This window comes from Monodelphis domestica, chromosome 5 (genome assembly GCF_027887165.1).
Source record: "Monodelphis domestica isolate mMonDom1 chromosome 5, mMonDom1.pri, whole genome shotgun sequence".
NCBI classification, from domain to species: domain Eukaryota; kingdom Metazoa; phylum Chordata; class Mammalia; order Didelphimorphia; family Didelphidae; genus Monodelphis; species Monodelphis domestica.
Window position 1 is genome coordinate 226,209,880 of NC_077231.1, and position 13,274 is coordinate 226,223,153.

At 42.5% G+C, this 13,274-nt stretch overlaps 1 protein-coding gene across 3 annotated transcripts in view; it reads right to left on the minus strand.

Moving 5' to 3' along the window:
- ZNF777 (zinc finger protein 777) overlaps positions 1–8,684 on the minus strand; it is a 31,492-nt gene extending 22,808 nt beyond the window's left edge. The window contains exons 1-3 of one of the 3 annotated variants that reach the window (XM_007504543.3): positions 8,103–8,683; positions 6,826–6,905; positions 2,974–3,825 (exon numbers count right to left, since the gene is read on the minus strand). In XM_007504543.3, the coding sequence (XP_007504605.1) occupies positions 2,974–3,810 (837 nt within the window). In that variant the 5' untranslated portion in view covers positions 3,811–3,825; positions 6,826–6,905; positions 8,103–8,683. Of the gene's footprint in view, positions 1–2,973; positions 3,826–6,825; positions 6,906–7,703; positions 7,877–8,102 lie in introns of those variants that run through there. The other 2 variants (XM_056799862.1, XM_007504542.3) reach the window with 2 other exon arrangements.
- Between the last annotated feature and the right edge of the window lie 4,590 nt (positions 8,685–13,274).

Below are 13,274 nucleotides of genomic sequence, written 5' to 3' on the forward strand. Positions count from 1 at the left end.
TGGAAAACTCTAGCATAAAGAATACAGTCCAGATCTGTTATGCAAGCCAAGGAAAAGCCCAATTTACAAGTGGAAGAGAGAATAGGGGCTGGCCAAAATGGCAGTATATCTTAATATCAACTTAATTCTGAAATTTTATCTGAGAATGGGAATAAAGGGAAAAAAATTAAACATCACATCTTTATCGCTAGTGCACTAATGAAACCTCACTTTTCAAGGGTAAATCTGAAGAACTAGAACATGACTTATCCTATTTCCAAGAGAAATCCTAAAAATTAGCAAGTGGGTTGATTTTAATTTCACTCACTTCATGCTGACATTACTCTCCACAACACTGTAAGAATGAAAAACATTTAAATCAGAAAGATAAAGAATTCAAGATACTATTTTCCATGCCAAAGGTTAGGGACAGGTTGAAAGATACAAACCAGAAAACAACTTTATTACAAGAAAGGAAAAGGCTTTACCACAGGTTCACCTTTTTTGATTTGGATGTATGATTTCACTGGTAAAAAGAACTGGAATTCTTGGTGAGCAAACTCCTTCTACCAAAACAGATCATCAAATGTTTTGCCACTTATAGTGTTAAATGTTTCTGCAGAATCTCTGAAGATGATCTCTTGCCTCTGCTCTTGGAGAACTTAGCAACATTCAGGTAGGGCTCTAATTTGTAGAAAACTGAGCCAAATTTTGCCTTCTTCACTTCAGCTCACATTTATAAATTAATAGAACTTTAACCCATTGTTCTTATTGTCTCTACTTTTTAAAACAACACAAAGCAGGTCTAACCATTAAGAGGTTTCAAGCTTCCCTTCTCCATGCTAAACATTCCAATGTGGTTTAATATATATTATTTCACATATTATTATTATATTATATATGGTTATCCTATATAATCTGGCCATCTCCTAGTTAGTCAGTGTCCCTTTTATAACTGGAATTTCAAAACAAAGTCCAGGCCTGCAGATGAGCTCTGGCATGTGCAGAAGAAACTCAGCACATGCCCATCAGTGACCCTTAATGATCATTAAAAGGCTGTGGGGTTTTGTAGAATGAGGGCTAGCTAGCCTTAGGATTGGAAAGACTTTGTTCAATTTCTGTCCTGAAGGAATATGGCCCCTGAAACCACAGGCAAAATTCTCTGTGCCCCAGACAGTTTTCTAATACAATCAATTACAGATGAGTTACTGATCTAATAGCTATAGAGGAATTTCCACATTGGGAGAGCACTAGCTTTTTTTAAAGTATCTTAGAATCAATACTAAATACTGGTTCTAAGGCAGAAGAATGGTAAGGGCTAGGTAATGGGGGGAGGTAACTTGCCCAGGGTCACCCAGCCAGGAGGTGTCTGAGGTCAGATTTTAGAACATTAGCTTTAAAAACAAACAGCAACTGCTTAACTTCCTTGTCTTCATATTAATTTAGTGGTCAACTAAAGCCTTTAATTTCATCAACTGTTGCCTAGCCAGGAATTCCCCACCCTGGTCTTATACATCTGATTTTTAAAAAACAAAAAAACAAACCCTAAGTTTAGGACTTTACATTTATTCCAGATAAAATTTATTTTGTTAATTTTGGTTTGTGGAGATGCTTGGGAACCTTGACAGTCATCTGTCATACCAGTTAGTCCTCCAAGTTTTATAGTGGTAGTCTCTCGGTGACCGAGAATGACTGTCTTTGTGCAGTTTCATCTATGGTGTACCCTCATGTAGCTTTGAAGTCCAAAGGCTGTGGCGCAGAGTTTGTGGCACATGGGGCATGGAATGCAAGTTTTATATCATGTGGAAATTAGAGGCTTAGGTAAGATAATGCATATAAAGTATTTTATATAGCTAGTATTATTAAAGATGTATTCCTTACCCATGTCTTCATGCAAATAACTAATAAAAAACAACACTGAGGGCCAGCTAGGTGGCTCAATGGATTGAAAGCCAAGCTTGGAGCCAGCAGGTCCTAGATTTAAATGTGGCCTCACACTTTCTAGCTTTGTGACCCTGGGCAAGTCACTTAACTCCAATTGCCTAGTCCTTACTGTTCATCTGTCTTGAAATAGATATTTAGTATTCTAAAATGATTGTAAGAGCACAGGTAAGGGTTTTTAATTTTTTTAAAGGTAAATTAATTTTTTAAAAACAAGTAAACAAAAATAACGCTGAATAAGTGTCCTCAAAGCTATCCTATCAGGCTAATAGGGGCATAAACCAACACATTTTGAGAATACTGGTTCAACCAACTATGAATCTTATTATCATCCAGTCCCCTCCCCCTCCATTTCACCATCTTATTAACAAGAAAATTATGTAAGATTTCATCAAGTATTTTGTGGGAACTAAAATATATTGTATCTTAGTTTCTCTTTAATCTGTTAACCTAGTTTGCATGCCCTAAAAGGAAATGAACCAGTTGGCATGATTTAGTGACCCAGTGCTGACTTCTGGCCATCATCTAATTCTTTTCCCCTTACTTTGCCAGTACCAAATCATTTTGATGATTGCAGCTTTATTGTAGATAAAGATCTGGAACTGACAGATCCCTTTGCTTCCCACTTTTTTTTCATTATTTCCTTTATTTTTTTGTTCTGCCAGGTGCATTATTCTTTTTAATATATCTACAAAGTAACAATAACCCTTTTGTAGGCTAGCATAGCAGTGAAAAAGTGGCAATATTGTCATTTTTATTACATTGGCTACACCTACCCATAAGCAATTAATATTGCCCCAGATATTTAGGTCTTTCTTTTTTTTTCCTCTAAAGAGCATTTTGTAGTTGTATTCATCGAGTTCTCACGCACATTTAGGTAAGTAGAATCCTATATATCCCACAGATATGTCCTATATATCCTATAGTTATTCTGAATGTTTCTTTTACTTAGACTTCCCCTTGACCCATCCCTTTCCCTTGTATCAAACTCAGCTAAAAGAAATTTTTAGTTCACTTCATTTGTTGTCATCCTGCTATCAAGAACAGATTTACCTTGGGAACTTCTCCATTGCTACCAGGGGGGAGTCGAAGAATCCAGAAATTCCTATTTTTCAGCAAATTCTCCATATTCTCTAACCTTCTCTGCAATAAGCCATACTCCTGGAGCAAGGTCCCCAGCACAACCCATTTGCTCTCTAGGTGGTTTGCAAATTCCACAGCTGTCTTTTCACAGTCAGCCAGCTTTTTCTCAGCCGTCCCAGTCCGCCCCTCCAGGGTGAGTAACCTCATGGCCTGAGCCTCCACTTTCCTCTCTACTGCTTGGATGGCAGCCCATATTGCCAAGCGGGATATTTCAGCAGTTTGTAGTGGAGTTTCCTTCTGAGAGGCAGCAGAAGTCTGAAAGTGTGTTTCCTTTTGGGAAACTGGGCTTTGCAATAGGGTCTCCATTTCAGTTTCAGGGCCAGTAGGGGAAAGGAGCAGGGATTCTTTCTCAGGAATTTCAGGAGAATGGAGTGGGATTTCTTGATAATGAACAGATTGGGACCTAAATAAGATTTCTTGTTCAGAAACAGCTTGGGGTGGACACTGAGTTTCAGGTTGGAGAACAGGAGGATGTTGAAAAGTGATCTCTTGCTCAGGAGCAAGGGTTGGGAGTGAAATTTCCCTTTGTGAAACAGGCTGGAGTCGGACAGGAGTCACTTTCTCAGGAATGATTCGGGGTAGGGCTTCTTTCTGGGGAATGGCAGGGAACAGTGATGGAGTTTCTTTAGGGGAAAGAGTAGAGTACTGGGATGGAGTTTCTCGGAGGGGTCCAGCAGGTGAGTGAGGCAGAGTTTCTCGCTGGGGAACACTAGAGAATGCCAGAGGTGATGGTCGACGAGTCTCCATGTCTAGTTCTTGAACCTGTTTGTAAGGAAATAAATGAAAAGACAAGATTGAGACTTCTTTTCCCCACATGATAATTGAGGTCCAAAGATTAATAATCACATTACAAAGGTTCAGGTTTGGTACACACAAGGACAAGTTCTATAGACAGAAAAAAATCGTGGGGCTATTTTCATCATGAATGTGCTCTTAAGGAAGTTGTAACTAACTGCTTATATTGCTGGTGGGCTTAAAATAAGTGATAAAGGCTTTAGTTATTAATTATAATAGTAATATCTTGAATTTGTATAGAGTATCATATTTCCTCAAAGTACTTTCACTTTAAAAAAAATAACCTTTACCTTCTGTCTTAGAATCCATACTAAATATTGGTTCTAAGGAAGAAAAGCCATAAGAGCTAGGCAACTAGAGACTTGTCCAGGGTCACATAGCGAGGAGGTACCTGAAGCCAAATATGAACCCAGGTTGCTTTCACATTTATGTTCTCACTGTATCCTTACAATAACCCTATTACATAGGTAAAGCAAGGATTGCAATCTATATTTTAATGATGAGGAAACTGTAGACCAAGAACACATGACAAATCAGTATTAGGGCCAGGACTAGAAACTCAATCTCCTGACTTCCATACAGGACTATTTTCCACTACACCCCAGATACATAGTAAAGTAATTATGGGGCTTTCCTCCATAATTTTCTTGTTAGGATATGAATTAGATTGTGATTTCCTTAGTGTAGGGAACTCCTAGTGGGAACTTCCTAATCAGTGCAGGTTGGCACCTTTTCTGGGCCTGACAGACTCAGAGCACTGAAAAGTTAGGCCAGGGTCACAGAGCCAGTATGCAGCAGAGGCAAGATACGTGTCTTTCTGGATCTAAGGCCAGCCATAATACCTCTCAACATCTCCTAGAAATGGCACAAAATCTTTTTTCTTTCAAATTTCTCAAAATAACATGTCTAACTTTCTCAGTAAATGTTTTTCATTAATGTGTTGCCATAATGGATTTTGGATTTTAGAGATGCTATGTTTATTTAGTACCATTCATAAAGAGAATTCAGATTTATACAGTATGTTCACGCTCCTGAGAAAAAAAAAACTGAGGTAGGTACCATGAAGATTACTACCTTTATTTTAGAGCTGAGGCAGCTGAAGCTTAGAAGTATTAAAGGTCTAGTCCAGAACCATAGGACTAATCAGTTCCAGAGCCTGGGTTCAGACCTTTGTCTCAGGTCTACCATACTTTCTACTATATGTCACTCTGCTTCTGATATAATCACAGGATTAATTGGGGGTTTTCAGCCATTCAGCCCAGCCTCCTGTTTTTAGGCAGGACAGTCACTAACATAGGCTCAAGATACCCATAGTTCCAAGAAAGAGGGGATATTCCCAACTAAATCCAACAGGATTCTTTCAACTAGTGGGTGATCTGAGCCTCTCACTGTGGCACCCAGTGATGTAAGTATCCTTGTGAAGGTTAGGGACACAAGGTCTAGGGCTGGAATGGAAAATCAAATAGACCCATTTTGCTACTTGTTTCTAGCTCAGTTAAAAGATCTAGAATAACAAGCTAAAATCAAGCTTTCAGGATACTGTGTGAACTTACAGTCATATTCAAATTGTTCTGAATAACAGCATGACTTTATCTAAATAGAAAGAAGTCTAGAATCTTTAAGGAAAGAAAATTCATAATCAATTGGGTTACTAATTTTTCAGCTATCTAGTCAATATTTTATTTAGACCAGACCAGATCTTCCTTTTTAAAATCTCTCTTGCTACAATTTAAAAATTTTTTTAAAACCCTTGCCTTCTCTCTTAGAATTGATATTAAGTGTTGATTATAAGGCAGAAGAGCAGAAAGGGCTAGGCATTTGAGGTTAAGCTATAAAGTCTCTGAGGCCAGATTGGAACCCAGGTCGAATGCTTATTCATTATCCTAACTAGCTGTCCTTCTTATCGCAGTTTTTATCAACTTCTTATTTTGTCTTGTATAGACAGAGAATAACCATCTATGATGCTCTATCAGTAAAAATGACTTTATGATTACTGAAATCTTGATTTTAAGGTAAATGATCACAATTCCTTTAGACATTCATTAGAAATTCCTTTGGATCTTTTCCAAGTCATCCACATCTATTCATTCATGGACTCCTTCATTCCCTCTTTCAAATAAAAGTGAGTTGAGGTAGTTTAACTCAGGATGTGGTAGAAAGTTTAGGATTCAAATTCTTGGGGAAACTTTTGTAATACAACTAGGAATCAGAAGACATCTATTCAAGGTTCTAATGTTCCAAAAATCTCTTAAGTGTTCATTAAACCTCAAGTCCTTAGCACTGTAGTAGGCTCTGTGGGGGCTACAAAAGAGACCCTGCCCAAAGAAATTTACATTCTAGTACAAAAGAAGACAAAAGTATGGTGTTATAGAAAAAGCATTAGTACTGGTATCCAGGAAGTGACCCTGAAAATTGAACAAATCACTTTGCCTCACTGAACTTCAGTTTCCTCATGTTAAGAAAAAAAGAGTTGGATTAGATCACTTTCCCCATCTCTTTCAACTCTAAATCATAGGAGTCTTGGCCTCCTAAGTCCCTGACTAATGGGACATGTCACTTTTATGCAGGTGAGGGCCATGGCCATTTTACAGAGGAGGAAATAAGACATAAGAACATGTGATTGATTCTCAATAAGCCCATAGTCTTTCACTTTAGCCAGTCTAGAGAAATGGAAAATATCCAGAGGCCAAATCAGTCTATCTGAAAAATCAGAAGTTTAGTACAGCTCCTATCTCTTTAAAGTGTGGTTACAATCTAGTAAATAAAGCCTGAAAAGCAGGAACTTCCTGCCTTAAGGGCTGGTCTGAAGTATAAGGAAAATACTATTTTTTTTCTGTTCTCCATCTCTAGGCAGATCTTTTCTACTTTTATAGTTTTAGAGAACTTTATGTGAATCCAGAGGAAAAAGATGAAAGTTTCTTTAACAACAAAAACAAAAACAAAATGTTCTTGCTATCATTTCCTCACCAGTCCTAGTAGCCTGTGATCTAATCTGACCCGGACTAGATGACTTCAGAGGTCCCTTCCAACTCTGTTATCCTGTGGTTCTGTGAGGTAAAAAAAAAGGAAAAAAAGGAAATAAAAGTAATTTTTAAAAGGTTAAAAAAAAAAGCTGGAGAGTGACCCATTAATCCATTTAATTCCTAGAATGCTCAAATTCACAAATATTAATTCTAAAACTGTAATTTGGAGGGGGAGGCTGTGGTCCTGTTCAACCTTTTAAAGCCTGGCTTAAAAGCTTATTTTACAATTTCTCTTTCATTGACTTTTCTCATCTCTGTGGCTTGAGTTCTGCAGAACTGTGGTCATATCAAAAGAAGAAAAACATATTTGTCTATTTTGTTTTATCCTCTATGTATGTATAGGGGGAATGAACAAGGGATCATTCTCTTGAGGTCAGATGCTGGTAGGAGGATCTAAGGAAGTTGTAGGTTATTTCTCTGTCACCAGGAAGTTACTGTCTCCCGGATACCTGCCCAGAGAAAGGGCGTGCAGGATGGACATTAACTCTTGGGCAGGAGCCTGCCCTCTTGCCTCCTCAGTCAGGGACCCTGAAGTCTGGCATGGGAGCAGATGGGGGGATAGGGGGCGCCGTGCCGGTGCGGCTGTCCCTGGCCTCTATGAGCCTGGGTCGGGTCTCTCATGAGTGGGGATGGGGAAGGGAAGGTCCGGGCCTTCCCTGAATGGGGGGAGGGGGGAGCCCTTCCCGCTTTCTCTCAGCCTGGCTGACGCCTGTCCCCACAGGAACCCGCACTGCAGGAGACTCCCTCTGCCCTCCCCAAGCCCTGGGAGGCAGGGATTTCTCCAGAAGTAGGCAGAGAGCCACGGATGACTGGCTGCATGACCTTGGAGCAGGTTGTTCCCTCTCCGTCCCTAGACGAGAGTGTGTGTGTGTGCCTCGATAGCCAGTCAGAAAAATGGGGACAAGCGGGAACGACGGCAGAGTCGTCGAGCTGGAGCCGCCCGCCCCAGGAGTCAGAACGAACCCGCTCCCCAGGGGCCCCGGCCCGGCGTGACAAGCCGCCGTGTCCCGGCTCCTGCCGGCGACTGAGGGGCGGGGGGGGGGGGGGGGGGGGGAAAGAGGGTGGAATGTCCGCAGCCCAGAGAGGCCGCGACATTCCCAGCTCGAGTCCCCTGGGGGTGGAGGGGATGAGATGCAGCCCGCGCCCCTACCCCCGATCGCTGCGCCCCCCCCCCCCTCCCGCCCCGCTCCTCAGCTGGGCCCGCGCAGGGGCATCTCTCACCGGAGCAGGCGACGCCTCGGCCATGGCCCTCGGTCTCGCTCCCAGGCCCCGGGGAGGCTGCGGTGCGGAGGGCTCTGGGGCGGCCGGCCCTTTCCCTCCGCCTCTGCTCCCTCCCGCCCCGCTCCGTGCACGGGACCCGAGGGGGCTCGGACCCCCAAGCCGCCGGGCCGCGCCGCGCTCTCTAGGCGCTGGGGCCGGGCCGCGCCGTCAGCGCGGAGGGCGCGGAGCCAGCAGAGCCCCGGAGCCAGGCGGCGGCTGGGCAGGGGCCGGAGGGGGAGCCAAGCGGAGCCCCCGGGGCGCCGGCCCGGAGCTGAACCGCCTCCGCCTCCGCAGCCGCTGCGGCCCGAGCCCCACGCTCAGCCCAGCCCCAGCTCAGCTGGCTCGGGCTCCGGCTCCGGCTCCGGCTCGGGCTCGGGTTCCGCGCGACGCTCTCGCCCCAGCACCCGTTCAGCAGGGGAGCTGCACCGCAGCTGCCATGTTGATACAAACTGCATCCTGGGAGGCATGTCCCTCTCCGGCCGCTTAAAGAGAAACGCGCCCAGGCTGCGCAGAGCTCGCACCAACCCGGACAGCTCCATCTACAGCTGGTAGGAGCGAACAGTGCAGGCAGCCGCGGGCACGCGCCGCGCGAACACGCCCCACCAGCGAGAGAGACGACGAGATTAGCAGTGGGCCAGCGGCTCCCCTGCCCAACGCCCACCGCCCTATGTAGGTCAAGGTTAACCCGCAGCTCTCCGGCCTCCCACACCTGCGGGAACCCTCCCCTACCTGGCGTCCTCTCCTCGAAACGACCCAAGAAGAAGCCCTGTGGTGCTTGCTCCTGGACTCCCGAGGGCCACTCAGACTCTGGGCACTTCTTCTGGGTCTGAGGCTGACAGGAAGCTGAGAGACTCCAGGCTGGGAAAAAGCCCTTTGCCCACCTGGGTCAGTCCGCTCCTGAGGAGGCGTCTCTTCATTCCCTTCTCCGGAATTCCCGAAAAGTGGTCAGCCAGCCTCCACCTCCATAGAGAACTCACTATCATCTTGAGGCAGGAGTTCATAACCATTGTATGTGTCTGGGTCACGACCTGGGACTCCTCAGAAGGTATCATAAAATAAAATCCATAAGACCACAAAGGAGGGCAATTATTCTGAAAGAGTTTTTGTATTTGTAGTATTATGCGACTGCATACATATGTATAGACATCCACGTGTAGCAATATTTGTCTATTAATCTATTTAGGTATTTAGAGCTACGTATATATTGGATTTGGATAAATAGGTAGAGAAGTGTGTATATACATCTAATACACACGCACACATATATACCTCAAGTGAAGAACTTCTAGCTTATGGGAAATCCATGTCAAGCAAGTGCTTTACAAACCTTAAAGCCATATAAATGTTTGCCTCGGTTCCTAAAGAAGCTTTCCGGGCTCTTGGCTAAGGGCTGGAAAGTGTTCTCCCCTTAAAAGATCCTGAAACCCCGACCTTTTTGCAGCCTGCACCAGGGCTCTTGATTCTTCCTTCAGGCCCCAAAGAGAATGAGTTTAAGGAATTCTTCTTCCTTCAAATGGCCTTATAAATACTCAACTGGTCTACAAGCCAATTCAGTCAGAGTTTACTCTGAGCAAGGCCCCGTGCCCATGCCTGAGGATACAAAGACTAAAGAAAGCTGACCTTCCCCTCAAGGAGCTTCTATTCTTGTAGCCTCCCATCTTTTTCTTGGGGGCTTCAGTGGCAGTCGAGTATCCCAAGTTCCACCAGGGGCTCTCCTCTGGCGCTGTCACCCTGAAGAGACGTCTTCTCTGGACGAATTCTTCTCAGAGACCTTCTTAATGGGATGCCCTGAATAGGACACAGTATTCCCCATGTGGGGTGACTGTGAGTGAGACGGGGGCTGCCATGTTCTTCAGTCACTCAATCAAAAAGCTTTATGAAATGCTTACTGTGGACTGTGCTAGGGATAGCGAAAGGGATAGGTGCCTGGACCTGTAATTCCCTTCAGTATGAACTCCTGCCAATGCCCATCACGCTTGACCTGCCATGTAGAGGCATACTGAGTTAACTGGAGCACTGACAGATTAGTTTGGTTGTCCAGGGCCACACTGGGTCAAGCAAGCTTTGAGTTGGGTCTGACCTCCGACACTTCCTAGCTGTGTGACCCTGGGCAAGTCACTTAGACCCCAATTGCCCAGCCCTTGCCGTTCTTCTGCTTTGGACTTCTAAGACAGAAGGTAAGGACTTTTAAAGAAAAGAAACAAGGTACTTTTGTGAAAGAGGCACCAGTAACTGAAGGAACCAGAAAAAGGTTTTTTTGTAGGGGAAGTATTTGAGCTGAGCTTTGAAGCAAAATAGAACTTCTGTATGATGTTCTAATTTGGACACTGTCTTGCGCTTAATGTAGTATAAGATCTAGTGAGCTCTTTTCTCACTCATCACACTTTTGACTCATTATGCCTGCATTCTACTAAAAGCCCAGATCTTTTTCTAATGGGGATAATGATAGCACCTACCTCTCAGGGTTGTTGAGAGGATCAAATGAAATAACTGGAAAGTGCTTATCAAGTGCTATATAAATGCCTGCTATCATTGTCATCAATTCAAACTAGAGGAGGAAAGAAGATGGAGAAAGTAGTTAACATTCTAGTTCATTTTTTGTTGTTTCATGGATGCCTCTTATTTTTACATTACATTTATTTCTGAATACTGTGTAGCTCTCCCTCCCTCCACCCATAGAGACTACCTTTGAAACAGAGATTGAAAAAAGAAAACATCAAAAAGAATCCAGAAGCTCTTCTACCTTGGAACTGAAACAGTATCAGTTCTTTGGGAAAGGGTTTTTTGTTTTTTGTTTGTTTTTTGGTTTGTTTGTTTGTTTTGTTTTTTGTTTGTTTGTTTTTAAAGGCTCAGTGGACCCAAAGCTAGGCTTGGAGAAAAGAGATCCTGGGATCAAGTCTGACCTCAGACACTTCTGAGCTGAGTGGCCCGGGCAAGTCACCTAACCTCTATTGCTTAGCCCTTATGGCTCTTCTGCCTTAGAACTGATACTTGCATTGATGTTGAGACACAAAGTAAAGATTAAAAAAAAAAATCAGCATCCACTGTTTGATAAAATATATAACATTATACAACATAGTTCCCCACCTTTGTGATGAAGCTTTTTAGTCTCAGTTTCTTCCTCTGTAAAACAAAAGGCTGGATAGATGACCTCTAGGGTTCTTGTTATTTTGAAGAGCATATGCTCAAATGAATGAGTATAGCAAAGGCCTTTCCCTGTCGTTGTCCACTAGGCCTAGAAAGCACTCCTACCTTAACTTAGTACCTCATGGAATCCCTAGTTTCCTCATCTCCCCAGATGCCAATCCCCCCTCCTCCCATTCACAGTGTATTAATTTTGTATGTACTTATCTCTGTGTTCTTGTCCTTGCCCCCCAACACACATAGAGTAAGCTCCTTGAAGGCAGAGGCTTTCTTTTTTGAGTTCTCAGCACCTAACATAGTGCCAGGCTTATTGATCAATTGTTTATTCCTATTCTCCCAATGGTAAAGTATCTCCTCCCATCCCCCCAACCACTACCCCTGTCTTACATAGCTCTTTAAACCTTTCTTTTGTTAAAAAAAAAAAAAAAACATACTTTCTGTCCTAAAATTGGTACTAAGTATTGCTTCCAAGAAGGAAAAATGTAAGGGCTAGACAATGGGGGTTTAGTGACTTGCCCAGGGTCACATAGCTAGGAAGTATCTAAAGCCAAATTTGAACCTAGCTTCTTCCATCTCTAGGCCTGAGGCTCTATCCACTTAGCCACCCAGCTGCCCCACTTTAAACCCTTGTTAGGTATATATATATATATATATATATATATATATATATATATATATATATATATATATATATATATATATATAATTTAGACATTAATTCAACATTTCCAAAATAATTCTTCTCTCCATTCCTCTACCCACCTTTTTTACTATTTCCCTCTGCCCTTCCCAAAGACCTCCTAAAACTCATACTTCCTATTCCTCTTTTTAATGTGATTTTTAAGCATATTAATTAGACAAAACTGTAGTATTGTATGAGAGACCGTAAAGCTACTTTATATAATTTGTTCTTTCCTTTTCAGAATATGGTAAGTTCATCATGTTAAGTCTCAAAGCTGCCCTGCTGGTCTGTGATTACTTTTGGACTTTTCTGTCTGTCTATCTCTCAACAAACGGGGTCAAGTGCTCAGGCTCATACTAGTAACTAGTAAGTTTCTTTGGCCAAATTTGAACTCAAGGAGATGAGTCTTCCTGACTCCAGACCCAGGACTCTATTCACTGTGTACCTGGCTGCCCTCTTCTCTTCTTCTTCTTCTTTTTTCCTTTTTTTGTGGGAGAAGGATTCTATTGCCCCTTCCCCTTGTTCCCACCTCTTCCTTCCTACATTAAAAGTAGGAGTTGCTTGTCTCACAGTAGGTTATTATTAGGGAACAGGGGATCCTTATACTGACTGTACAGTCACACAAAACAAGCTCCTCATTTGGCTGTATCTGAAAATGTATGAAGAATTCTGAATCTCGAATCCATCACCTCCATCCGGAAACAGGTAGCATGCTTTTCATTGCTCCTCTGAAATCACAATTTGTCATGGAACTAAGTCTTTCAAAGATCTATGTTCTTGCAACAGTCTGTTTATAGATACAGTCTGTATCTGTTAATATGAATCTTCCTAGATTTCCTTTGAAAGCCTCTCATGACCATTTCATTTTTTTCTTTATTTTTTACATTTTTAGATCTCTAGTAAATTTTTATTTTTGAAATTTTTCCATGATTCCATGATTCATGTTTTTTATCTTCCCTCATCCCTCCCCCTCCTGGAGTTGACAAGCAATTCCATTGGGTTATACATATATATGTAAAATCATGGTTATACACATATGTATAACCCATTTCTATATTATTCATTTTTCTAAAAGAGTAATCCTTTAAAACCAAAACCCCAAAGTATATACCCTTATAAACAAGTGATAAATCCTATGTTTTTCTTCTGGATTTCTACTCCCACAGTTCTTTCTCTGGAGGTAGATAGTATTCTTTCTCCTAAGTCCCACAAAATTGTCCTGAATCATTGCATTACTAATAGTAGCAAAGTCAGTTACCTTTAATCATCCCCCAATGTTTCAGTTTCTGTGTATAATGATCTCCTGG